The 26,390-nt window shown below is 36.0% G+C and overlaps 1 protein-coding gene across 5 annotated transcripts in view; it reads left to right on the forward strand.

The window, feature by feature from the left end:
- EML5 (EMAP like 5) overlaps positions 1 to 25,509 on the forward strand; it is a 113,705-nt gene extending 88,196 nt beyond the window's left edge. For 3 of the 5 annotated variants that reach the window (XM_059820029.1, XM_059820028.1, XM_059820026.1), the window contains 15 exons: positions 4,204 to 4,282; positions 5,358 to 5,487; positions 6,179 to 6,277; positions 9,303 to 9,323; positions 12,199 to 12,372; positions 13,789 to 13,997; positions 16,369 to 16,526; positions 18,752 to 18,866; positions 19,356 to 19,544; positions 19,743 to 19,915; positions 21,102 to 21,264; positions 22,036 to 22,139; positions 23,850 to 24,003; positions 24,702 to 24,802; positions 25,131 to 25,509. In XM_059820029.1, coding sequence (XP_059676012.1) covers positions 4,204 to 4,282; positions 5,358 to 5,487; positions 6,179 to 6,277; positions 9,303 to 9,323; positions 12,199 to 12,372; positions 13,789 to 13,997; positions 16,369 to 16,526; positions 18,752 to 18,866; positions 19,356 to 19,544; positions 19,743 to 19,915; positions 21,102 to 21,264; positions 22,036 to 22,139; positions 23,850 to 24,003; positions 24,702 to 24,802; positions 25,131 to 25,167 — 1,906 coding nt within the window. In that variant the 3' untranslated portion in view covers positions 25,168 to 25,509. Of the gene's footprint in view, positions 1 to 4,203; positions 4,283 to 5,357; positions 5,488 to 6,178; positions 6,294 to 6,908; positions 6,920 to 9,302; positions 9,324 to 12,198; positions 12,373 to 13,788; positions 13,998 to 16,368; positions 16,527 to 18,751; positions 18,867 to 19,355; positions 19,551 to 19,594; positions 19,607 to 19,706; positions 19,916 to 21,101; positions 21,265 to 22,035; positions 22,140 to 23,849; positions 24,004 to 24,701; positions 24,803 to 25,130 lie in introns of all 5 variants that reach the window. The other 2 variants (XM_059820030.1, XM_059820027.1) reach the window with 2 other exon arrangements.
- The last annotated feature ends 881 nt before the right edge of the window (positions 25,510 to 26,390 follow it).

The raw sequence follows: 26,390 nt of genomic DNA on the forward strand, positions 1-26,390 counted from the left end.
AAGATTTACTTGTTGTCTGAAAAGCATCAGAAATTACACTTCTCTCTCAGCTAGGAAGGCTCTCTGGAACTGTAAGAGGAGTGTATCTTTTTCTACTTTCCTTCCTTCAAGAAGGTTTGGATTTTTTTCTGCTGGTGTATGTGTAGGCTGGCAATCATATCGTGGGTATTGATGCTCCACAGCTGAGTAAGGTGGCATTGTGATTTTCTTTTTAGTCCTTAATATGTCACTGACAGCTGGATTTCTTTTTCTCCAGAAGCCTTTTTGAGTTCTACAACAAGCCAGTAGAAGCAGCATGCACAACAAACAGCATGCCAGTCTCACATTTCTGCAATACTCCCTGCTCTACTTGCTGTTTGATTTTTATAGCTGCTGCATGGGATGAGAGAAGAGGTAACATGACAGTGGAAAACTAGTGAACGTTGATACTATTTATTATATGCTCCTCTTTTTACCCCCTCTCTGATTCTTGGGGAAACTAATGGTTAGGACCAACAGAATCACTGGTATACAATCTTCTAATTTTCAGCACTTCAGTGTTGTTCCTAATTTCCATGTTTAAAAAGAGAAAGGTACATGTTGTGTTTGCTTAATTTAAAAAAGGATTTAAAGTCAACGTTATGTAAGTGGTTTTTAAGGAACCGCTTTTGCCTAAGTGTTTTTAAGGAACTTCTTGCATTTGTAAGTGTGCTTGTAGTTACCTAATAAATGAGCAGCGACTATGGAGGTATTAAAGGAATTAAGGAATTTTAGTTATAATTCAAAGTAATAAACGCTAGGTAGGAAAAAAATTGGTTACAGCTCTTAATATCATTAACCTGTTACACAAATCAGGTATTACATATATTTCAATAACTAATTCATAGCCATAAAATAACAGGTTGTGTATAATCAAGGGTATGTGCAATTCATTTAACTTGTTAACCCTGTTTATTCTTCAGAGTTTTGATTGCATAGGCAGAGAACTGGTTATTATTTTGCCATTTAACTTCAGAGATTGTAAGCACTAGAACTTGTTCAGTTTTAAGCAGTACTTATATTCATATGCAAAAAAACCCACAAAACCCCACGCTCCAAAACCCAAAATATTTGTTAATATTTTGGGAGGTCAGTGTGACCATTTCAAAAAAGATTTTGGAAAAAATAGTTGTTCTTTTGTTCTTTACGAGAGAATAGGGAATCTTAATGTAAATTTACTCTCAGATGTTTGATGAAGCTGTCTGATTTCCAACCCCCACCCCCCCAAGCAAATTTTAATTGGGCCTGGGCTGTATTAGTTTCTCTCTTTCTCTGTCTCTTCATTTACTTGAATGAATAAGGGCAGGTTTTTATTCTCTGTATCACTGAAGTGCTTTCAGAAAGCCCATTCCCCTTACAGAATCTGTGCCTTTCAATTTTTGTTCATGCATTTCAGTAGTTTTACTTGATTGGATTTGATTCAGTTTAAGTAGCACATGGTGGTAAGAGGGCTTCTATGGCACTGGGAGATACCTGTTACCTCTTGATCAGTGTATTTGTAACTGAAATTGCTCATCTACTGTGAAGGTGGGGAACAAATATGGTCAAAGATTTTTTCCTCTGCAAAACTTTAATGACCTGTCTCCATAGGTATTTAATATGATAAACATTGTGACCTGTTGGAGCGTTTTCTGTTGATAATTTAGAAACTTCTAAATAAAAGTGTAGTTTCTTTCTCACTTTTTAATTTTAAAAAATAATTTTAATCATACTTAGCGATACTGTTGTTTTAATAGGACAGGCTAGATGAGAGGGTGCTAGGAGTCAGTGGTGATAGGACAGAAGAGAAGAAAGGACCTGGAAAATAGCTGGGGAGGCTAGGAATTTCGCATTAAGTGTAAGACCTGGAAAGAGCTGGTTGAGCGACAGTAGTGATTCAAGAGCGGTCATGAAATTGGGTGTTTGGATTGCTGACAGAAATCGGATGTATGCCTTGCTTCCTCTACTGGCTGACATGCTTGTGTAGATGATGAGGACAGCACAGCCCATACTTGGTTTGTTTTTCCTCCTCTTTTCCAAAAGTTAGGAGAATACTTTTTCACCTCCACAGACTAAGGGACAGGATGCTATGGCTGTGAGCTAGGTCCAGGCTATAACTGAAAAAGAAATTCAAATGCCGTGCTTTTCTGTCTCAAGGAGTATGTGAATTCCTTTTAACTGGAGACCACGGAGAGGAAAAAAGATCTGTAACTGAGGACCTTTGAGAATGAAGTCTGGGGGTACATTCCCATCAGGCATATTTCAACCAGGACTGAAAGAGTGTATTTAAATGCTGCTATCTTTTAATACTTGTCTCCGAGCGACAAGACCTTTAGTGCATGTCCACATCAGATTCCTTTTCTGACCTGCATTGCTGTGTAAGGTAGACGTCCCTGGATTTTGCCTTTAATGCCAGTTTATTAGAAGTCTGTTTTCTAAGAGTAAGAATTTTGGAGTAGCAAAAAACAAGTGTTTTGTGAAATTACAAAAGTCTTTGACCATACTTCAATTAGTGTTCTCTGTTTTAATTTGCACTTATTTATGAATTAATATGAAATATGAGCCTTAGTTATTTTCCTTCATGCCTTGAATTTTCTTTTTAACTTTAAATTATTATTTCATAATTTGCTTCGATAAGAATTTATTTCATACAGCCCATAGTCCCTCCCTGTGAAAAGACTCATTGTGTTACCTATCCAATGTAAAGTAGCAATATTTCTTTTTAGACCTGGATTTGAATTTTCTATTGTAAAGATTTTACATTTCAAAAAATCTAAATCTTTGATGCTGAATTAAATATTTCAACTATCTCTAACAAAATAGCCAGTTTTAATAAACTTGATCATGTTTGGGTGATCCAGGCATCTGACAGACTTCTTTACCAGACAGAAATTTTTCATCATCTGTTTTTCTTTTGTAAATTTTTTTTTCTATAGGTAATTCACAGGCCTCTAAGTGTAGAGGAAGTAACTGAAGTATCTCAGAACACAGTTTATAGTTGCAGTATAATTTGCATTATAATACATATAAATCTTTTGATTGGTGACATGACATCAATCTATACATTGTACTAAAATTAGGCAGGGAAAATGGAGGAATAAAGCGCAGAAAATGATATTTTATTTGAATAACTGAAAAAATACTTTTTGAATGTAGTTCAAAATACACAGTGTACAAAGTATAGTCTATTGTTATTAGAAAATACACGCTGATTATTTTGAATCAAAGTTATCATTCAAGAGCAGAGAAGGAATTAAAAGTACTTCCTACTAAAAAGGGAATATGAAAGAGAGCTGACTTGTTGCTTTTTGTGTGATACTAGTTTGTCACACTGCCTACTGAATTAAATCATCTGGATTTCATTGAGTATATAAGTAGAATTTATTTTTGAATTAATTGTTCTTCTTAAGGGTCAAACTTACATGTTTCTTTTCATGGCCACATATGCTGTATATATAGAATCAATAACCAATGTTCCTGCAAATTACTAGAAATAATTGCATGATTTTGATAAATAAAATGTATTTGTTTCTGTCTTTCTTTGTATATGAACAGTTGAACATAATCTGAAAGATATGTTACAGATATTTCAGACATATCTAGTTGAGATTTCTTAATTAAATCTGGAATATTCAGAACAGTGGAACATAAGTTATGGCTAATATTCATGCACTTGCATTGTCATGGTTTGCTTCCAACTAAGCGTTCATCAATAACTTGTTTCTGTTGATGTAAGAGTGAATGGGCAGGTGTACCTTTTGGTTCTTTACAAACTATTACAAAAATAAGAAAAGTTAGGTCCTGCTGAAGGCATGTGGGAACAGGAATTATTATCTCAAGTATTTAGATTAATCAGGTAATCCTTTAAAGTTTATCCAATAAAAATTGCTACAGAGAAGATGGAAGTACCTTAACAATATAGCATGAAAAAGCTAAGAATATTATATCAGTGGTCATTCATTGTAAGAACAAGCTTTTGCATTAACCTCATGGATTGTTGAATAATTGTTGGAAAACCCAGCATGTTAAACCAAGGCGGTGGTTTTTTTCCTTTGACAGAGATATTTCTTTTAAAGATGAATACAAGTATCAGTTAAGCAGGACAGGGCTATACCTTTTCCATATGCAGTAGCAGGTTGGAAGGTACTGTGTTAGTATGGAATGGGTGACGGACAGCCTTCTCTTATTCACAGTTCTTTATTTCAGACCACCAGTTAGTAGGGCATTGCCACAGCCTGAGAAACTTCAGACAAATAATGTTGGGAAAAAAAAGAGACCTATAGAGGTAAGAAAAACACTGATCTCTTCCTCTCCTTTTAGGATTTTTTTCTTGCCAGAAGTTGACACATTTGTGGACACACTAAATGATTGTTTCATTTTAAATGTATCAAAGATGGAAATATTGAATAGTGAGTAAACAGGCAGCAAAAAAAGTGGGAGAGAATGGGGTTTTTGTAAATCCAAAAAAGCCTGATACTACTACTTCCTGCAAACAAAATGAATCACAACTTAATTCTTAGTAATGTTAAAACCTTTTAAATGTAGTGTGTAGAAAGCAATACGTCCTGTTTAGATAACTGGGTTGTTAATGGGTGTCTTATAATTGATAAAACTAAGCAAATTCTACTGCAAATTTTTTTAAAATTTATTGTAAAACTTTCTTTAAAATTAATCATTAACAGTTTTAAAAATGAAATAATTTTTAAATATCTATTAATAATGTCTTTAGCTCAGGCACCTGGGGTTTTTTCATTACATGGTCAAAGCAAATAAATGTACTCACTTTTGATTAATCTGAAGTGGAAATTTCATCTAACCTTGAAAAATGCAGTTCTTCATATCAGCTGGAATATTTTCTATGATATGAAACAAAATGTTCGTAGCATAATAAATGGCCTTTTGTCATCAATATTCCTGAAGTTTTAGGCTGTAATTCAGCTTTCTTAATTGTCAGCTGGAATTAAATTGTGGACCAATGTTTTTCATTCTTTGTTTTTCAGTATCTTCTGTATCAAAAGACCTGTGTTCTTCTTGGCTCACTGTAATTTATCTATTTATATGCATGTGTATGAGGATCTCTTTCTGTGTATATATACATGTATGTGTATACACATACAAATATTCTACAGCATCCACCAAAGAGAGATGATAGGATGACATGACTGTGTATGGCAAGAATGAGCAGCAGTGTAAGCTGACAGGGAAGGCAGGATCTCTGTTTCTGTTGGTTTGAGACATCGTTAAACTCATTTTCCTTTACTATAAGGACATATTTGAAAAATAAAATCCTGGAAGGGATTGTAAAGTTCATAATTGCTTTAAGGTTTTGAGTATCTAATAGATGTAAATATCTTTTTTAGGACCTAATTTTGGAGCTGGTATTTGGGTACCGAGGCAAGGACTGCAGAAACAATGTGCACTATTTGAACGATGGTGCTGATGTAATATATCATACTGCATCTATTGGGATCTTGTATAATGTGGCAACAGGTAGGAGAAAACCCACTTGAGGAAAAATGTTTCTTCACACACATGGAGTTACAGTTTATGAAGGAACTGGTATGCTTTAAATCTTACAGAAATATGTGGGAAAATTATTACTTTTATTTGTTGCAGAAAATTCAGTTTATAGAGATGATTCATAATAAGCAAACTAAATACATTGAAACGTTTCTGGTGACTGACTTTTGAAGGAAGTAAAGGTTTTATTATTTTGGTATTAGCTTTCTGAAATTTGCTTTTTAAAATGATCACAGAAACTAAAAGAGCTGAACAATGAGGTCATTGTAGTTGTTTAATGTTTTTTCTAAGACTAAGTTAATTATTTTTTATTTGGTTTACTTTTCAGTCCTCTGTGTCACGCATATTCGTTCCCAATAACCAACTTAGTTTAGATAACTTAGACCTTTTAAAGAGTAACACAATGCCATTTGTTTCTGTGATATTTAAGCAACTTGATGTAGAAAACTTGAGGGAATAATTTGGAGTTATTGAGTGCTATGTGTTAAAATTGAGATAAAAAATTATGAGTTTCTATTTCCTGGGTTTAAGTTCCAAACTGCAACATCACCATAATGCTGTTTCCTAACAAATATTACAAAATTTTAAAACATTAACCATGTCTACATGTGTATAAATGTTTTAAAGTTGGACTTTGTTCTTTTTTTTTTCTCTCTTTTAGGCTCTCAGTCTTTTTACCAGGAACATAATGATGATATTTTGTGCCTCACTGTAAATCAGCACCCCAAGTTCACCAACATAGTGGCAACTGGCCAAGTAGGTATGTTTGTATGTTTGTAAAAAGAAATTAATGTAAGAGCATGTGATTAGGGACTTGTGAGTTCATAATAAGTCACAAAAATAGTTGATTATGCTATCTCCGTTTGTATGAGTGTTACTCAGTTACCTGTCCTCTTTATATGTTTATTTGAGTGTAATTTAATGAAGTTGAACAAAAACCATTGAGGCATGAAAGAAGATTAAGCTTATCTTTTGTTTGGAGTGTATAAAAATATTTTTTTAGAAATCACAGAATCACACAGAATCACAGAATCACTAAGGTTGGAAAAGACCTCTAAGATCATCAAGTCCAACCATAAAAAAAAAAAAAAAACCACAACAAAAACACACCACCACACACCCCCCCACCAAAAAAACCAAAACCACCCACAAACCACAAAACACGCCACAACCCACACCAAAATAACCCACCCACACCACACAGCACCATGCCCATCAAGCCACATCCCACAATGCCACATCCACACGCTCCTTGAATACCTCCAGAGAGGGTGACTCTACCACCTCCCTGGGCAGCCTGTTCCAATGTTTCACTACTCTCTCAGTAAAGAAATTTTTCCTAATATCCAGCCTGAACCTCCCCTGGCGCAACTTGAGGCCATTTCCTCTAGTCCTGTCACTAGTCACTTGGGAGAAGAGACCAACACCCACCTCACTACAACCTCCTTTCAGGTAGTTATAGAGAGTGATAAGGTCTCCCCTCAGCCTCCTCTTCTCCAGACTGAACAACCCCAGTTCCCTCAGCTGCTCCTCACAGGACTTGTTCTCTAGACTGTTCACCGGCTTTGTCGCCCTTCTCTGGACACACTCCAGCACCTCAGTGTCGTCCTTGTAGTGAGGGGCCCAAAACTGAACACAGTATTTGAGGTGTGGCCTCACCAGTGCCCAAGTACAAGGGCACAATCACTTCCCTGGTCCTGCTGGCCACACCATTTCTGATACAGGCCAGGATGCCGTTGGCCTTCTGGGCCACCTGGGCACACTGCTGGCTCATATTCAGCCAGCTGTCAATCAACACCCCCAGGTCCTTTTCTGCGGGGGAGCTTTCCAGCCACTCTTACCCCAGCCTGTAGCGTTGCCTGGGGTTGTTGTGGCCAAAGTGCAGGACCCGGCACTTGGCCTTGTTGAACCTCATCCAACTGGCCTGGGCCCACAGATCCAGCCTGTACAGATCCCTCTGCAGAGCCTAGCCCCGTGAAATTTGTCTGGTTTTATTTAACTATTGGCTTGTGTTAGGCCTTCCAAAGAGTCATAGCCCTTCCAAAGAGGCTTAATTGAGCTATCCTTCATTTCTATATGCACTAAACCCAGAATTCTTAAAATGGATGTCACTTTATGTAGGTCTTATCTCATTAGGCAGATTTGTAATACCTACTTGGTGCTTTGGTAATACATAGTTGTAATACTCTAGGCAGAACCAAAACCCTGATTGTGTTTCCCTACAGATAAATTTAGATTTAGGGGGAAAAGATACATGTTTCATAGTTTAAAAACAAAAAAAAAGAAAATAAAAAAACCACTGTGCATCTGCATAGCTGAACTAATACTGCTGTTTTGAAATTTTGCAGAATAGTGTAATTTTGTAGTCCTACAACCCAACTGCAGTTTTCATACCTTCAACTGTTTCTCAGCAGATTCAAAACCACATTGTTTTCCTTAGTGCGTAGAATACAAAAATCCCCTTGGTTTATTTTAGCCAGAGTAGGGTTTTTTCCCTGTTGCTTTGTTTTAGATGTTTAATCTAAATATGGTCAGTTTTTCAGAGTTTATTACCTGTTTCCCTTTGTCTTCTGGATTTTTTTAGGTGCATGTCTCATTAAAATTCACACATTGATAGTAGTAACTGCTTAGCTAAAATAGCTTCATTTCTTGGTGAGTTTCTTGCCTCACATCAATTTAAAGAAATCATTAATGGAAATTACTTAAATGGAAAAAAACTATCAGCAGATTTTTTTCCTATGGTTTGATTGCAAAGAACATTTGCAGAAATTACAGACCTTTTATTGTCTTTAGGAATTTGATTTTTCAGTGTATTTCTGAATCTGGCCCTGTTTGCCTTTCCATATGATAGAATATACGGGAAATGTGTAGGCATAATGTGAAAATTTGTTCTTTGCATGGATTTTCTTCAGTGTTTCAAGAAGAAACACAGGACCCTCAATGCTTTTTTATTTCGTAATCATTTCTACGTCAACTCGCAGTAGAACAATTTTAATTGTTTTGTAATGTGTATTAAGGCATGCAAATCGGGAGCAGATGACACTTAAATTACAAAACCTATTTTTAGGGAGAGAATTAAATCTGAAAAGTGAGCTGGAAGCAAAATACCTTCAAACAACACTTACTTTCAGATTCTGAACAGATGTTAAGGAGTATATACTCCATAAAGTACATACTTAACTGCTGTTACTTTTCCTGCTGATGTGACTGGCACAAAGATAGCTTCAAATCACGATTTAAATCCTCAAAAGATTTACAGAAACATTATTTCAAGTATTTTTTAACTGTAATGCTGTTACGCAGAGTCTTGGTAATACTTCCCAGAACCTGAACCTTCATAATCCTGATTTCTTAATGCTTCTATAGAAGAACATTGGGTGTATTTGCCACTTGTCAAGATTATACTCAAACATTACTTCTTAGCAGATTAGCAATCAGCATTTTTTTCCACACTTATAATTTGTTAAAATATCAGTAACATGTAAAATACGGGGTTTTTTTAGTTTGGCAGAGAGAGACCTAACATACACCAAAACTAGACTTTTGTGTTGTAACTCAAAATGGAAATCAAAATATATTCATTCTACAAATTATTATTTCTGATGTGACCGCCTTTTATTAGTAATTGTTCATCTTTAACACTAAAAGCAGTATTGGCCCTGCTGCAATGCAAAGAGATGACATCAAGGTGTGTGTTAAGAAACTACACTAAATGTGGCATATATTTTCTTTAGCACTTATCTTACTTCTGGTCTAATTATTTTTCTGCTGCTTTTCCATTACAGGAGACTCAGCAGATATGTCAGGTAAGGGAAATAAAATTTTAACATCTTCAGGTGTAGTTAGCCTATCTAGTAGCCGTCTGCAGCTTTATAGAGCAATAAGTGACGTGAATTCATTTTTAGTTTATTAACACCCTGTATCAGTGATATTACTGTCAGCACTGAATATAAACCACAACAGCTCAGCAAATTGTAAATACAGAAACAATTAAGTTGTAGAACACACTTAAAACTACTTTCGTTGTAACATATTCCCTTCTTGCTGCCCAGTGATTAGTGAGTTCTAACACATACTGCTACTGTAGCATTCCTATGTATGCTTGCAAGTTTTATAGACATGTTGGGGCTGACAATTAACATTTGGTTTAGACACTCAATTGAGTATAATTTTGAATATGCATTTCTAAAGTAAATTCCATTGAGGAGGCCTAGGTGACTGAGTGAAAAAAACAATCACCTTTCACATTTATGTATGATTGTCATGCAGTTATTACCACTGATCCTAAATGCTTGTTATGATATCAGTTTAATTTTTTTCTGTATCATTTTGGGTCTTTGACAGTTTGACCGTCTGGACTGAGCTATTTTTTATTAATACATTGTTTTTTCAACTGTTATCTTAAAAATTCATCACTGTCATGTGTGAGTGAGTTCATTGTTGAGCAGCCTTAATTGTCTTGTGACACATGTTCAGAGATGCATAAATGTGTGTTCATGTGTACCTAGAAAATATAATAATCTTCATGTGGATCTAAAGCTTGTTCTGTGAAGAACAAATGTACAATGGCATTTTTAATGTGTGTTGACTTCTTTTAAATATGCCAAATTGTGCTTGCTCTAAGGATGGGAGGAAGAATATAGGTACCTTTTCCCACACTTTTAAACTGTATAAAAGAAGCAGTGATGATACGGTTGTTTATATGAAAGAACATCTCTAGTCCTGCATATAATGCCTGGAGACTTTCCCTCTCTCACTTGTCTTCCTACAGCAATTTTAGTTTGAGCTTGTGTACATTACTAAATTCTGTTGTCACTGCCTGAAACCAGCACTCCTATTTTTTTCTTCTTTATGGAACCATTAGTCTGGAATCCAAGCTGCTGCCTGCCTTTATTAAAAAGTTGCATAGTTTCACTTAATATTTATCAATGGCTATTTGGCACCTTTCGTACTGACAACTTTTGCTTTTCTGGTTCCAATTTTCTATTGTCTACAGTGATGCAGGGGTTCTTGAAGCAGTAATGTTTGTAATAGGCTGGAATGGGAAATTAAGTTTCGTAATGACTTGGTACAGATTTGCTTCATCTTAGGGAAGATATTTTTTGTCCTGCCAGCCCATGGTAGCTTTATCTAACTTCTCTCAGAAGGAGATGACACCTTAGAAAATCTCTCTTGTGAGAGCAGATGTTGAGCATCTGGAGTACTCCACAAGCAGGACGCAAGGTCAGGACAGAGACTTTCAGAAGAGCACTGTCAAGTAGGAGGGCTCAAAGAGTCCACACTCTCTGTCCTGCAAATCTTGCTCTGAAAAATTTTGTCAGTTCTTACTCGTGAAATCTAGGTGAAATCTGTCTGCCACCCAAAAGAAAAATGTTGGCCAAGGTTATAGGGGAGGTGCACAGATCAAGGGCAATACAGAGTTTTACCACGGGGAGAGCTGAAAAGGAAAAAAGAGTTCAGAGCCATAATAAAGCTTTCCCTTCCCTCAACTTTCCATAAGGACAGCAAGGAGTTTGCTGAAAATGTTGAGACATGCCAGTTGTTGCCAATCCCTGCTCTTTCTGTTTTAATGGCATGTCTATACTATGCTGTAGTAGCTCTCAGAAGGTGATGATAACAGCATGTTTGTGCCATGAGAGGAAATTCCATTGGAAAACAGAAGAAATTAGGAAGATTGTTCTAAAGACAGTTGTGGAATTGTGCCCAAAAACTTAGTTTCATGTGGCTAAAATTTTGCCTAGCTCCCTGTGCCTACTGTTTCCCATCATATATGTGCCTTTGAGGGACTAGATTTAGCTGATTAGAAACACAAAGCATGGAGCTGAAATAGAATTTAGTTTATGTGAGTCTGGGTCTAAGACAGTAACCAGTAACCTCCAGGCTCTGCAGTCAGGTTTACTAGAGATAAGAAGAAAAGAAGTTTGAGAGAGAATCTTACTGTCGTGGAAATGCCCTAGGTTCTATTCAGAGATTGCAAACCATACATGGATTGCAGGATCTTTGGAGAAGGCATTGCATTTGGAAAAAGCCTAGCTATCATCACAATAGAAATAATCACATACATCAGTAGCATGGAAAGACGGTTCTTACTGCAAAGAGCTTGCAGTCTAAACAATGCAAACTAAATTAAATACGCTAGTTCTTCTGCATCAGTAAGCAAGCTGATTACTCAGTTGATGTTCTCCTAAGAGAGCATGCATTTCAGACAGATGGCCATTTTGTAGAAAATGAGATTTTGGCCTTGCACTGTAAACTACTTTTTCTGTAGCTATCAGTTGTCCAAAAGCCCCAGGTAGAAATTATGTTCGTGATGATCTACTCAATATATATGACAGTGTTTGAGTTAGCATGCTGAGCAAAATTTTACTAGGAGAAAACCAGGAGAAGACAGCTTGCTTTCAGAGCTTCTACTGTGCTTCAGAAGTCCAGTAACAGGTTAAGCAAAGTTTTAATCTCCAGTAGTGTAATGAGGCCAACTTCTTAGTCCTACTTAATGATCCTGTTTGCCGTAAACTGGTTTCCAAAGGGAGGCCAAAATCTCCTTTATTTTCTTGCTTTTCTTTTTTCCTTCTGACCAGAACAGTTTTATTCATCTTATTAAAAAATATTAGCTGCTTCAATAAGCAAATCATTAGACAATTTCAAAATGTATACTAATCACATGTTTTTATATTTGTGTAGCTACAGCTCCTTCTATTCACGTGTGGGATGCAATGAACAAACAGACACTGTCGGTACTACGGTGCTACCATTCAAAGGGCGTTTGCTCAGTCAGTTTCAGTGCCACTGGCAAACTGCTGCTCTCTGTGGGGCTGGATCCCGAACATACCATTACCATTTGGAAGTGGCAGGAAGGTAGGAAAGTGATTGTTTTTATAGAATGTTTTTATATTGTTAGAGGTATGTTGGCTTGAGTCAAGAGCAATTTAACATAAAAATATCAGCAGATAGAAAATTATTACAATAAATGCTGTGCACTATGCAGTGTACATGAAGAGGCAAAATAAATGTGCTTACCCACTCTAGTAACTGCTAAATATATCTCCTTTGTAACTATTGTGTAAAGATCAAGATAGTTCACTGATTTCCAGGTAGAATAATTAAAGAAAATTGTAGTCTTCATTCTTATTTATTTATTTATTTCAGTCATTTTTTTGCTGCTTGGTAAAAATTCTTTATAAAATCTTTTTTGCTCTGTTTTTTCTATTCTTCTCTGTTCTTATTCTTCTCTAAAGTCTGATTACTGATTAGATTGTTGTACTTCTAAAATTATCCCCCAAAAATTGCAAATTGAAGAAATGTGACACCAGTGCAGCTCCTCTATGCAGCTATATAATTGGTGTATACTAGAGTTTTTCAGACTGGCTTTGATCTGAGTTCAGGATTTAGGCTAAAGCAATTTGGTCAGCTTCTTTCCTCATCTCCTTTCTGTCTGACAAAGTCATGCCCAGAATATCAAACTGATTCTCTAGTCTTAGTTGTTTATTTCCTCTCTCTTTGGAGATTTCCTTTGATCAATTAGTATCTCTCAGAAGTTTAAAGATCAGCTATCAAGCTGATAAAATGTGATCCATCACAGCTTGTCTGCTAGATCCTGTGGAGCTGGATGCAATGTCAAATGTGTGTTTATGCAGTCTTAGGTAGTATGAAGGATGTGTGGTAAAAGCCCATGCCGCAATTCACTGCCGTTTCAGTCAGAACGTGCCTGTGCTCATTCTTAAGAGTTGATACAGGTTCAACATGGCAGCTAAGGATCCAGATCAAGGAATTTTCATATGGGTCAAAATGTCTGATTTTATCAAACACCTCTGAAGAGACTGGTAAAAGCATTACCTTTGAATCTAAGACCGTGTGTAATGAAGTCATTTTCTGCAGAAAGAAAGAAAACTTTGGACAAAATTTGCAGAGAAGTCATTCATTACTCTCTTCTAATGTGCCCAGAGTTTGGGATTTTCAGAGGAGTCCTAGGAATTTAAGAGGAGATGGAGACTTACTTGGATCTAAGCTTCTAACTCTTCTATACTCCTGAGGAAATTGAAAATTCTAAGTAGATGGCATCTTCATTAGGTGCTACAATTTGCTACTGGGTCTTATTAAATAATTTTTTTTTTTATTTGCATCTTAATTTAGTTTTAATTTAGGAGCAGTTTGCGCTTTTCTTCATGACCTGTGTGGTCTTGGGTGACTCATAATTCTTCATAATTTTTTTTTTTTAACCATAAATGTAAATTTTTCTCAGCGAATTCAAAATGTCCGTTTTCTTTCTGTCAGGTGCCAAAATTGCCAGCCGAGCTGGTCATAACCAGCGTATATTTGTAGCAGAATTCAGACCAGATTCAGATACCCAGTTTGTTTCTGTGGGAGTAAAACATGTGAGGTTCTGGACACTGGCTGGAAGAGCTCTTCTCAGTAAAAAAGGGCTGCTCAGCTCCATAGAAGATGCCCGAATGCAGACAATGCTGTCTGTAGCTTTTGGAGCGGTACGTACCTTAACAAACTACGTTAAGATGCATATAAACAAAAATTTTTTGACACTTCTGCCTTTATTCAGTTCAATGAGTCTTTTCTAACCTGCTAATGAGTATGTCAGTTGTTTTATTTAATTCAGTGTAGTGTTTCAAATGCTTGCCTGCTAGTTAGAACTAATACCAGCTGTTTTTAGAATAGAAAAGAAAGAAGATTATGGATTTATATGTTTTCAAAAGAAACAAGCATAGGTGCTTTGGACTGATGATACGATGTTTGGTATTAAATCCAGGTAGAACAAAGCTGACTCTAGACAAACAGGAGAAATGCGGCTAATTTTATGCCCACCTGGGGGTGATTGTATTATAACCTATATGCATTACTACTCATGGGTGATCTGAGAGCAGCATTGTCCTGGGGCATTTGTTAACATCTATGGCTGTTAGACGACCGCAGTAGGGTTTTGTTTTGCTTTGGGGTTTTTTTGACAGATGCGGGCCTTGTTGCTAAGTTCCACGTCTTTGCCATTTCAGGAGTTACTCTGTATGAGCAGCACTCATCTCTTCAGCTGGGCAGATAGCCATAGATTTCTTTTGTGAAGTCGTGCTTCTCTTCTATTGCGTGTGTTACTGTCCTGCTTGCTGATCTTCCTGTTGGGTCCAGACTGAATTTATACTATTGATTTTGATTTTTGGAAAAAATCAGGGGCCTGGAGCAGAAGCCTTATGAGGAGCGGCTGAGGGAACTGGGGTTGTTCAGTCTGGAGAAGAGGAGGCTGAGGGGAGACCTCATCGCTCCCTACAATTACCTGAAAGGGGGTCTCCCAAATGACAAGTGACAGGACAAGAGGAAATGACCTCAAGTTGTGCCAGGGGAGGTTTAGGCTGAATATTAGGAAAAATTTCTTTACCAAGGGAGTGGTCAAGCATTGGAACAAGGTTGCCCAGGGAAGTGGTGGAGTCACCATGACTGGAGGTGTTCAAAAAATGGGTAGATGTGGCACTTCGGGACATGGTTTAATGGGCATGGTGGTGTTAGTTGATGGTTGGACTTGATGATCTTACACGTCTTTTCCAACCTTAGTGATTCTGTGATTTTGTGAAACTGTAACTGGCCTGTGGTTTCATTTTTCATGAGACTATCTCTTTTCCAGAGTGGTGTGTCTCTTTCTCAGGTAGCTCTGATTTAAGAGAGAGTCCTACAAAGCAGTAAGATACCTTCCAAATGATAACTGTTAAGAGATGCACAGCCCAGGCATTAGTCTGGGGTTTGGAAAACCTCTGTGAACTTTCTTGTGGAGGTACAGATTCTTAGCATGAAAATCAGGCTGTATGCTGAATGTTCTGGAGTATGGTATGAGGTTGTTCGAGGATGGAAAGCTTGCAGGGGTTTTGTAAAAAGCTGTGCAAACTGAATAAATCTGAACCTGATGTGTTCTCCATACTTCCTGTAGGGAGCAGTTCTGAGAATGCTTTTCTTCCTTGATTTTTGTCTCAGAAGGAGCTAGATCAGGTCCTCCTAATGAAGGGTTGGAAACAGCGCAACAGTTATGCTGTGAGGATGATCAGAGGATCTGCTCCCAAGTTCATTTCCAGTCCTCTTTTATTTAGTCACTTATTAGAGCACCCACACACACCCCTTAAAAAAAGATGTAGAACATCAACCCACCTCAGTCAAGGAAAGTGTTCTTTCCAAATCTATACATGTGTACTGGTACTCTAAAATACTACTGAATTTGAGGATTGTTCTTGTAAGTTAGTAAACCAGTTTTGCTTAATAACCAGCTCCTGTTGGTTTTAAGGGTATCCTAATAAATTGCCCTTAAATTTCAGAGGTAATTGAATTTATTTTTATTAACTTCCAAAAACAGGAATCAGAAGTAAAGAAGAACAGGCAGCTTTTAGTTCTGAGCTAAGTCAGACTGTTTTCTTCATAAACTAATGGTTACTGTAATCCAGTGAGTACCTTCACCTAACAACAAAAATGAGTGCAAGCATAATGTACATAGCAAAGGGGTACAAATTGCCTGTTTGTGTGAAATGTCAAAACTGTTCTTGGTTTTCTATTTTTTTTAACCACAGTTTGCACACCTGATAGGCTGAAAACACAGATAACACTATGGCTGAAGCTTAAGTCATTGCATTTCTTCTTGCAGTGCAGAGCCTATTAGCTACAAGAAAGCGTGTTTCAGAATTCAAGAAAGAGTATAGTAGCTCATTGTTTTGTCCCTACAGGTTCTTATTACCCCTTCCACAATTTGCTCTTCTACAGCAGCAAATAAAAGCAATGTAGCGTAAAAGCAAATGGTGATGATCTTTATTTCTGAATGTTTTTCTTCCTGCCTTACTCAGAATCAGACGATGAGTATATTTTTCCCCTTTTCAGAATAACTTGACGTTTACAGGTACTATCAGTGGAGATGTTTGTGTTTGGAAAGATCATGTGTTGATACGAATTGTGGCCAAAGCTCACAATGGACCTGTTTTCACAATGTATACCACGTTAAGAGATGGTTTGATCGTTACAGGAGGCAAAGAAAGGCCGTGAGTCGTCTTTTTTCTTTTTTCTGCATGCATATGTATTCTTTAAAAATGGTTTGGATTGATCCCATCTAACACTAGGCAGTTGAGACATCAAAGCTGGAAGAGTAGTCACTTTTGGAGCCCTGAATAGGTGGTAGGGAAAAAAGTAGCCACTACCTCCAAAGTGCACGTGAGCCCACATGAGCTTCAAGTACTTATTTTTTTCCATTCATTATAAAAGAAAGGCTAGAGTGGCTAGGATCCTGACCTGGGTGCCTTGCTTAAGTATTTGAAGTCAAGGGAGATGAATCAGAATCTAAAGCTATACAAATAGTTCTTCATAATTTTAACTTCTAGATAACAGTCATCTTCCTAAAGCACACATGCAAGCTTCTTCAGGCATTTTATCATGACTCTACATTATTTTGGTGTAAAATAAATTATGTGAATGTATTATCAGTCATATTGCATTATCAATTATACTGCATTACATCAGTCAGGTAATATTTCTCCAAGTACAAATACACAAATTATCAAAGAGGTGATACAGTTCTCCCTCCTTAAGCTGAAAAGGGCTGAACTACTATAATCAAAAGTAGCCTTGAAATCACCTTATCATTTTACTAAATGGTTCAATGGTATTTATCACAACAGAATTATTTTTGAGAGAAGGCAAAACCATTTAGTTTGCAATATAGCTTTAAGGATTAAAAAGTTACCTAGTAACTCACTGTGAGTGAGTTCTTTTTCTGAAATTGAACTGAGGTGGCTAATCCAAGTAATTTGCACAACTGTGATTAAATAAATGAATGATAAATATTATAACAGCATAATGCACAGCTTCTTTTAAAGGAAGCATCTTTTTTAGTTATGATGGCAGAGGCAAACTGTATTCTGTCAAATCTAAGGTACAGCAAGATCCATTGTTTCTGGGGTTGTAAGCAAAATATCTCGTTAAGCATTTTAATTTTTTTCTTAGTGCCTTGCTAATGATAAAATAAAAAAAAATGCTTCAGCTGTAATACAGTCCATCTGATGGCATGATAGTGCCCCATTTTGCAGGACACAGGCCACTTACTACCTTTTCCTCAAAAAGTCCTTAAAGATCCTGGTTGATATTCAGACCCAGCTGAAAACTTATTTATTCCTGTGCTTGAGATACTTTCTTCTAGTATTTATAAAACATCACTGTGATTTTATTTGGAGAGTGTTCTCTCTACCAGTTAGCTTCAAAGCCTCTTAATAATTAGTATTTGACCTGAAAGAAACAGTCATGAGTAACAGTAAGAAACAATAATTAGTTTCCTGTGGGAAAATGGAGTCTTGAAAGTATACAACACAAATTCTACATTTAGCAAAATTGTATGTTTGCTTCTGCCTTGGCATTCTTAATTGCAGTTCACCAGCCTCATTTGATAAAATCTTTTTGCAGACTATGATGACCAATCATATGTTAAAACAGTACTATTGGGAAGCAAAGAATATTGCATTGCAAGGACTAGCAATTTATAATTAATTACAGTTCTTTTAGTAATAATACTACAAAAGCAGTAATTGTGATTAAACTTTCTGGAGTTCTTTGTCAGGGTTTGTTGAATAATCAAAGCTGTAACACTGGCAGCTCAATATTGCGGAAATTTATATTCTTTTCTGTTGGGGGAGATTCTTTTCTCTTTGAAGACAGATAAAACTAATGTCCCAGCTCAACTGAAAATGCCAGATTTATAACTGTTTCATTAAACATTATCTCCTTTCTAAAAACTTTTTTTATTTTATGTGTTCTTTACTGAAATAGCAGTTCTCTTGAAAGTGGGTGGGAAATACTTAGTGCTTTCATGATTAACACTTACTAGTTGGGTATCTTGTGCAATTAACATTGTAGGATTTTTCTCCTATATCTTTGTCATTTATTTCACAGCAGTCAAAATAGTGAAATTTTCACAGAAGTGAAAATCTTTTGTCCCTAAGAGCTACTAATACAGACTAAGCTTAGCAGCGACCATCTTTCAACTTGTTCTGTAAAGTAGTACAACAAGGACTTTGAATCAGGATGTCTTGCTTAGCTAGGAGGCTCAGCATATGAACATCATCTGTTCAGTAAAAACAAATGGAATCTTTAATCGTTTAAAACATACTAAAATGCCTCGTTTACAATTCATTACATTAAATAATATAGTTCTTTCATACATCAATTTTCTTTTTTGTGCCAGCCATTATACTCATGGTTGTTCCTGATTTCTTCATAGTTCAAAGGAAGGAGGAGCAGTTAAGCTATGGGATCAAGAGCTGAAGCGATGTCGTGCCTTCAAACTAGAGACAGGACAAATGACAGACTGTGTTCGCTCTGTTTGTAGAGGCAAGGTAAAGAAAGCATCATGTCTTTATTTTAAAGCTTATAATTTGTGGATTGATCTATAGCATTAAATATATCATAAATTGTTTGCTTCCTTTTTCTTTTACGATAGTATTTGAAATTAAAGGTTGAGCTAGAAGGTGTCTACAACTGATTTGACAGCAGAAAAAAAAAATCTACTTCGGGAGATCTTAGTCTTACTTAGGATAATATTCTGTATATATTTTTATTAAAGACTAACTAAGGATTTCTTTTCTATTTTCTTTTCACACTTCAAATATCTGTCTTACAAGCAATAACTCAACTAGCATCATGATTTATATACAGCTTTGTACTTTAATAAATCATAGAGGAGTTTAAAAAATAAATTATTTTTGATTACTTGATTTCAGCAAACCTTCTTGACAGAACTATAGCTTTGGATTATATCTTTATTACTGTTCACCATGAGTAGTTAATGTATTATATCAGAGATAATTCTTCCACTGTTGTTCAAGGGGAAAATTCTTGTTGGGACAAGAAATGCTGAAATAATTGAAGTTGGAGAGAAAAATGCTGCATGTAACATTCTAATTAATGGTCATATGGATGGACCAATCTGGGGCCTAGCAACACATCCTTCCAGAGATTTTTTCCTTTCTGCTGCAGAAGATGGCACAGTAAGACTCTGGGACATTGCTGAAAAGGTAGGTGTTGGAGAATAGTTGTTGTTTAGGAAATAAATAAAAAATCCTAGGCTTGTGGTGGTGTTGAGGACTTGAAACTTGTTTTTTAATGTATTCTGAGAATAATCCATCTGATAGTAGCAGACTGTTAGCATAAGGTACTTTTGAAATATGAACAAATAGAAACATTTGCTCTTCTGGGTTTTTATTTCTTCACAGAAGATGCTGAACAAAGTCAGCTTAGGACATGCAGCTCGTACGGTTTGTTACAGCCCAGAAGGCGATATGGTAGCTATTGGCATGAAAAATGGAGAATTTATTATTTTGCTTGTGACCTCTCTAAAAATTTGGGGGAAAAAAAGGGACAGAAGATCAGCGATTCAAGATATCAGGTCAGAAAATATAATGCCTTTGTCTATGGTGGTATTCTAGAAATCTGTATTATTTTTATTTTTTAAAAATAAAATTTTATGTTCTGAGGAGCGTTGCAGTGATATTTCAGAGAGTTGGAATCAGTGAGTGAATTGTGGAGTTTGTGTGATTACTCTGATGCCAGGAATAAAAAGGAAGGAGGAGGTACCTGAAGATAAGATATAGCATCAGTCAAAAAACAGGCAGTACCATGTAAGGTAAGGAGCAGGGTGAGACGATGTGTAGGAGGTAAAATGAGATCAGAAGTTTACAGATGAAGACTGGATTGTGAGAGATGATGGAAGTGCTTGTCTGTCAGTTTGCTCTTTGTTGTGTTTTGTTAGAAGGAGTTAGCAGAAGTAAAAGTTTACTGCTGTTTCCTGAGTGGAGGACAAAACTGTTCCGTCTGTGAGATAAATTGATCGTGATCAGCTAAGGGAAGCTTCTGGAGAGCAAAATGGGGGGAGTGGGAGAAATACGAGCAAACGGGGACCTTGCTGCAAGAAGGCAGGAGAGCTCTGCTAGGAGTTAGTTAGGGGGTTGCTGGAATCAGAAAGCTGTCCCAAGGTGTGTCTTGGAGATAATAGAAATAAAGAAATTTCCCTAGTAACACAAAAGGGCCTGTGAGGAATTTGGTCAGCTCAGGAAGCTACTGAGTTTTAAGACTAGAAGGGAAAACTGGAGGAAAGAAACCACTGTGCAAAGATACATTAGGCAAATGAAAGGTTTGATTTCACATCTTTTTATTCAGTACATTTCATCTAGAAGGTGTGGGTTTTCTTCATTTACAGCATTTCATTTTTCTAGTTTGTAGCCTTGTAAGTATAGCATTAGAGAGTCAAAGTCACCAGGGGCATGTCACAAAGTTTTTTTTAGACCGTTGAGATGGTAATGAGATCAGATAATGAACAGAATTATTCCAGACATGTTCCCAGTTTGCTTATATGTGACAGCTGTACCAAAATTATTGCCACCTTCTACTGCATTATGCATTCCCGGAAAATTTTATTTGTTTCAAAAGTTATTTTGCTTAGCAGATGAAATACTCCACCTCCCTCTTTATTTCTGGATAGCAGATACTTTAAATGCAAATTTACCGGTGCTTCTAAACTAATAGAATCTGTTTTAAGTCCAACCTGTGTTTATAAAACCCTTTTATCTGTTCAGGTTTAGCCCAGATTCTCGTTACTTAGCAGTCGGTTCCAGTGAGAATGCAGTGGATTTTTATGATCTGACTTTGGGTCCCACACTAAATCGAGTCAGCTATTGCAAAGATATCCCAAGTTTTGTGATCCAGATGGACTTCTCTGCAGATAGCTCTTATCTCCAGGTATCAGTCATTAATTGTTCAAGATACTGAATGGAAAACATACTCATGACAGATATTCTGCAAGTATTCTCCTTTGACAGCTGCTAAATTTTGTAATGAAATGTTGGAATAGTTAGGTTACTGTCACTAGGGGCAGGGAGGAAGGAGTACAGTCTATCATCCTGTAAGCCCCAGCGACCTGTGATTTCTTCATATCCCTGACCAGAATGGTAGCATTACACATCGTTTCAGTGCTAGCCTTTTTGGAGCAGCACCAAAATCATGGTGTTACAACTCCCAGCCACGGGACTCAATACATTTCTTAAAATCAAAATAAAGTAGGCATACTTTGCTTTCTGTATTTTGATCACATCTAGGAGGAGGAATAAGCTTTGGTCACTATCAAATTGACTTCTGCAGGCTGAGAGGCATACACTTCTGTCACTTTTAAAGATAGGAGTTTATTTTTCCTTATCTATTTATACACACACACACACTAACACCCACAATATAGAGAGATAATTAGTATGTGCAGAATGTGAAATGTTTCAATTATTTTTTTATTAATTAGACATTTTAAAAGTTAAGATTTCTTATGCTTTCTCACTGTTGCTTTATGCTTGTATAGATTTTTGAGAATTTTCAACTCATCAAGCAAGTTTATTAATAGCTAGGTTACTTACAGAGTAAAAGATAACTATCAAGAAAATGCTTTTCAGAGCCCTTTAGAATTACGTTTTCATCCTTTCAGACAAGTTTATGTATTCTAAATTCTCTGTGGTCATCTCAAAGGTGTCTACTGGATCTTACAAAAGGCAGGTCTATGAAGTGCCTTCAGGAAAACAGCTTGTGGACCAGGCTGTGATTGACAGAATAACATGGGCTACTTGGACAAGGTAAATGATTCACACATTTACACCTGTTAAAACACTTGTAACTTCCAGGAGAAGCACCTACTGTTTAAAAGCATATTTCATCCCTTCATTCAGTCTGATACTTTCTTTTAACACACCCATCTGCTCTGGCAACAAATCAGGTAAGTACAGTACAGCAAAAGAAAGTATATAGCAGGTTCCCTCAGTAGAACATGAGCTGTTTGACTGGTGAGGACATCCAGTAAAAACTGATCTCTCTAATGCGTGCCTTTCTATTTGCTGTATATCTCTAGCTTCCTTTGATATATCCCTAGCAGCCTCAGTAGTTTTTCGTTGCACTGTGCAAATTACCTGGAATACTGCACTATTTGCTTCAAAATAGCGATTTGGTGATAAGAGTACAGGGAAAATTAAAACATACCAAAACATGAAAAGACAATACAAGACTGCGATAATTCAAGTTTTATTTACAGTATAACACTAATGGTAGCTGTATATTAAAGTTGCTATTAACTTTTGCATATTAAAAGGTGCACAAAAGTACTTTTAAATACCTTAAAGTTACTATGTTTCATTCAAAATAGACTTAGAAATTACATGAAGAATGGTACCATATTTTATTTTTATTTCACATTTAAGTAATTTATTTTATAGTCTATGCAAATCTGATTTCCTGTGCCTTATTTCAGGCTCCTTTGCCTGTTTTCAATTATTGTCCTCTGATTAGCACACTCAGACAAAAATTGAGACTAAATACTTGAAAATTGTCCACATGTGAACCACTTTAAACAATAATAATCCTGACTATTTGCTACAAGGCATTACTAAAACTACAAGCTTTTCTGAAAAACTAATTTTGCTAGCTTTCTGTTTTCTGTTTGGGTAATCCATTTTTGTCACCTCTTTGGTATGAAAACAAGAAACCTGTGTTTTCTGACCCAATTCAGTATGTCTGAAGTAAATAATTCCTTTTTGAATGTAATGTACTGTGCTCTGATTTGGGGGGAAAGAATCACAGAAAAATTCCAAAATCATTCACCTATTAACAAATGATAAAGTGCTTGTTTCTATGCATTCTTGGAAGTATGCATATACATAGTAAGAGGAGCTGAATAAAAAGCAACTTTTCACAAGGCTTTGCAAAGGAAATTTTCTATAAATGTCTATTTTGGAATCTTAAGGTAATTATGTTTTCTGTTTAGGACTATTTCTGTCTCTCTCTCTCTCTCTCTCTCTCTCTCTCTCTCTGGTTATAATGAAGAATTTTCACTGGGCTCAGGGAAACTTTTCATCTAATTGATATGAAAATGTTACAGAATCAACAAAACATAGTTATAATGAGAACATACATATTTTTATTTTCCAACAACTGAAACTTATTTATCTAATGCTTATGCTATGGCATTCTATTTTTAATTGTCCTTTCTTTATTTTTTTGGCAGATGCCTCACTGGACAGTATTAGTACTATTGATTTCATCTCTGCTTCTTAGTGTTGTCATGGGCCATGTTATTTTGGGAATTATATCACTGAATCAATTTCAGAAGCAGTTATGGAATGATATAAAAATTAAATAGAGAGTAAAACCTATACGAGATGTGTATGTGTAAGAATAAAATTTAAAAATTACATTTTTATAAAACCAGTTACAATATGAGAGCTGCTTACTATTTCCTTACTCTGTTGTTTTTGCTGTAGTTTTCAAAAGAATCTCTTGTTCTTCTATTTCAGTGTTCTAGGGGATGAAGTAATTGGAATCTGGTCCAGGCATGCTGAAAAAGCTGATGTAAACTGTGCCTGTGTCTCTCACTCGGGAATCAATCTTGTAACAGGCGATGATTTTGGCATGGTCAAACTGTTTGACTTTCCATGTCCTGAAAAATTTGTAAGAACTTGTTTTTGCATTGTTACGACAACAAGTACTGTCAATAGTATGGTCTTGTATTGTTTCTCTAGCAGATATGTGATGGAAATATTTCCTTCTCTAAATTTATAGCTTTTTAATGCATCTATGTAACTTTGGCTTTATAGTCTCATAAGCATGCTTCACCTCAAAGTTTTCCTAACATTTTGTGCAATAGCTCTTGCTATAAGCTCTTGCAGGTGTTAATATTGTCTGCCAGTCTGCATTAGCATAGTGCCTTCACACTGAAAATCTCAAAGCCCTTAGTTTTATTTATCCACATTTCCAATCTCCGTTTGACAGATGAGGAAGTTGGCTGGTAATTTCAGTCCCACAGTTGTAAACTGCTTGCACACTTATAATGAAAATAATTTTTTCAGTCTTAGGAATTTTACACAAAATTTAGAGGTTGATCATGTGACAAGATATATTTCATTTTATTGTGTTAGCTTGAGCGCTGTTCCTGATTTGCAGGTGCTGTCTCATTTGGGGACAATTTTATCTACTCAATAGTAGTTCTCCTTCAGGAGATCTTTCATGTTTGAAAACCTATGTAACATTCTGAATGATACAAATACAAGATGCAATAAAAAGGTAGATAAAACCATGCATGACTTGTTTTGATTTAGGAAGACACAGAGTATTTAGACTCATTTTATTGGTTTTGGTTTTTTTTTCAGGCAAAACACAAGCGATTTTTAGGTCACTCTGCCCACTTAACTAATATTCGATTTACAAGTGGAGATAGATACGTGGTCAGTGCTGGAGGGGATGACTGCAGGTATGTATCCTTTCCATTATTGTCAAAAAGTACACAGAAGTGGACATGGACAGTCCATAACAGTACAAAGCTCAAGTTCAGAATCTTCATCTTTTTATATGTGTGCTTGCTTTTCTCTTTGTATATAAAGAAATGGATATTTGCAGCAAAATAAATAGCCCAGATATTTATATGAACAGTTAACATTTAATAAATTAAAATATGTTTACATCTGTATTCAGAGCATCATACTTTTAACTGAAATTTTTCTTTTGACTGTATTAGCCATTTCTTTTAACAATATTGTAGTCTTTTATATCTCATATTTAATATCTTTTTGAAAACACAGCTTATTTGTTTGGAAATGTGTGCATATGCCTCATTGAGAGAGACATGGAGACTTGCAAAGAGGACACTGCATGAAGTACCAGGCATGAAATACCCAGGATTGCAATGTGACATTCTGCTGTGCCCTGCATGCGTAAGAAATGGTGCTGATCCAAGACACAGAGCAATCTGTCTTTGAAAGACAAGTATCTAGAGTCTGTCAGAAGGATGGACTGTAACAAATACGCTGAGGCTGTTAGATTTGCTTCAGTATCGGATAATCCGGGTTTGTATTTCACTCACTGCCAGATGCTGAAAATGAAATATGTGGATAAAAGGAAAAAGTGAATTGTTAATCAATGTACAGTTTCACAGTAAGATCCTGGGGTTTTAATCAAGAGATGTTATTTCTGACCTAGTGCTGTACATTGATCTATTTTCAGCATGAATGTTTCTCCTTTAAGTTTTGGGGTCTGAATATCATTGAAAAAAAGACTATTCCATATTTTATTACTGAAAGAAACCATATATTAACTCTTAAACATATAGTATTTTAATAAATGTTTAATTATTATAATGGAAATGATATTTCTATGACTGGTCAAAAGGAAACATTATTTGGTGAGGCAGAAAATAAGAGAGCTGATTCCTTAGGACTTAAATATTTCTGTATTTAGAGGCCTGGGTCACAGTCATGTCTGGTGAAAACCATTGGATATGCATGATCTTCATGGCTAATTTAGTGTTTTTGTTGCACTTAAACATTAAATTAGTTCTGTGAGCAAAAATAGATTTGCTCACTTTGCGAGTGCCTTGCCCACAACCTAAAAGTCTAACTCCAATTTTTGCCTTGTGAATAAAAGTATTCTCAGCGGAAGAGAGATTATTGCTGTGTTACTTGACTGGGCTGTTAGCCTCTATGCTGGAAATGTGGACTAGGGTGAGGATTTTATAGTCTTCATAATCGATAAAGCTTGGGATGTCACCAGTTGCAAAAATAGAATTTCATAGCAATATGAATTGATTTTATTTTCTCAGCATCATGGGGGGGGTATTCAGAGAGAATATAAACTTTCCAAACATTATATTTTGTACATTTGAGCTTTTTAACAGAGTTAGGACTAGCTGGGAGAGGTCTCTACTCAGATTTCTCTCCTGATCATAAAAAATGTCCAATCATATGCTTCTTTAAATGGACCTGCTGTCACCTCTAGCATAAGTGCATTTATTCTATCCTGCAACATAACTGAAACTCTTAAGTTGAAAAAAAACATTTCAGTGA

This window comes from Gavia stellata, chromosome 7 (assembly GCF_030936135.1).
Source record: "Gavia stellata isolate bGavSte3 chromosome 7, bGavSte3.hap2, whole genome shotgun sequence".
NCBI lineage: Eukaryota > Metazoa > Chordata > Aves > Gaviiformes > Gaviidae > Gavia > Gavia stellata.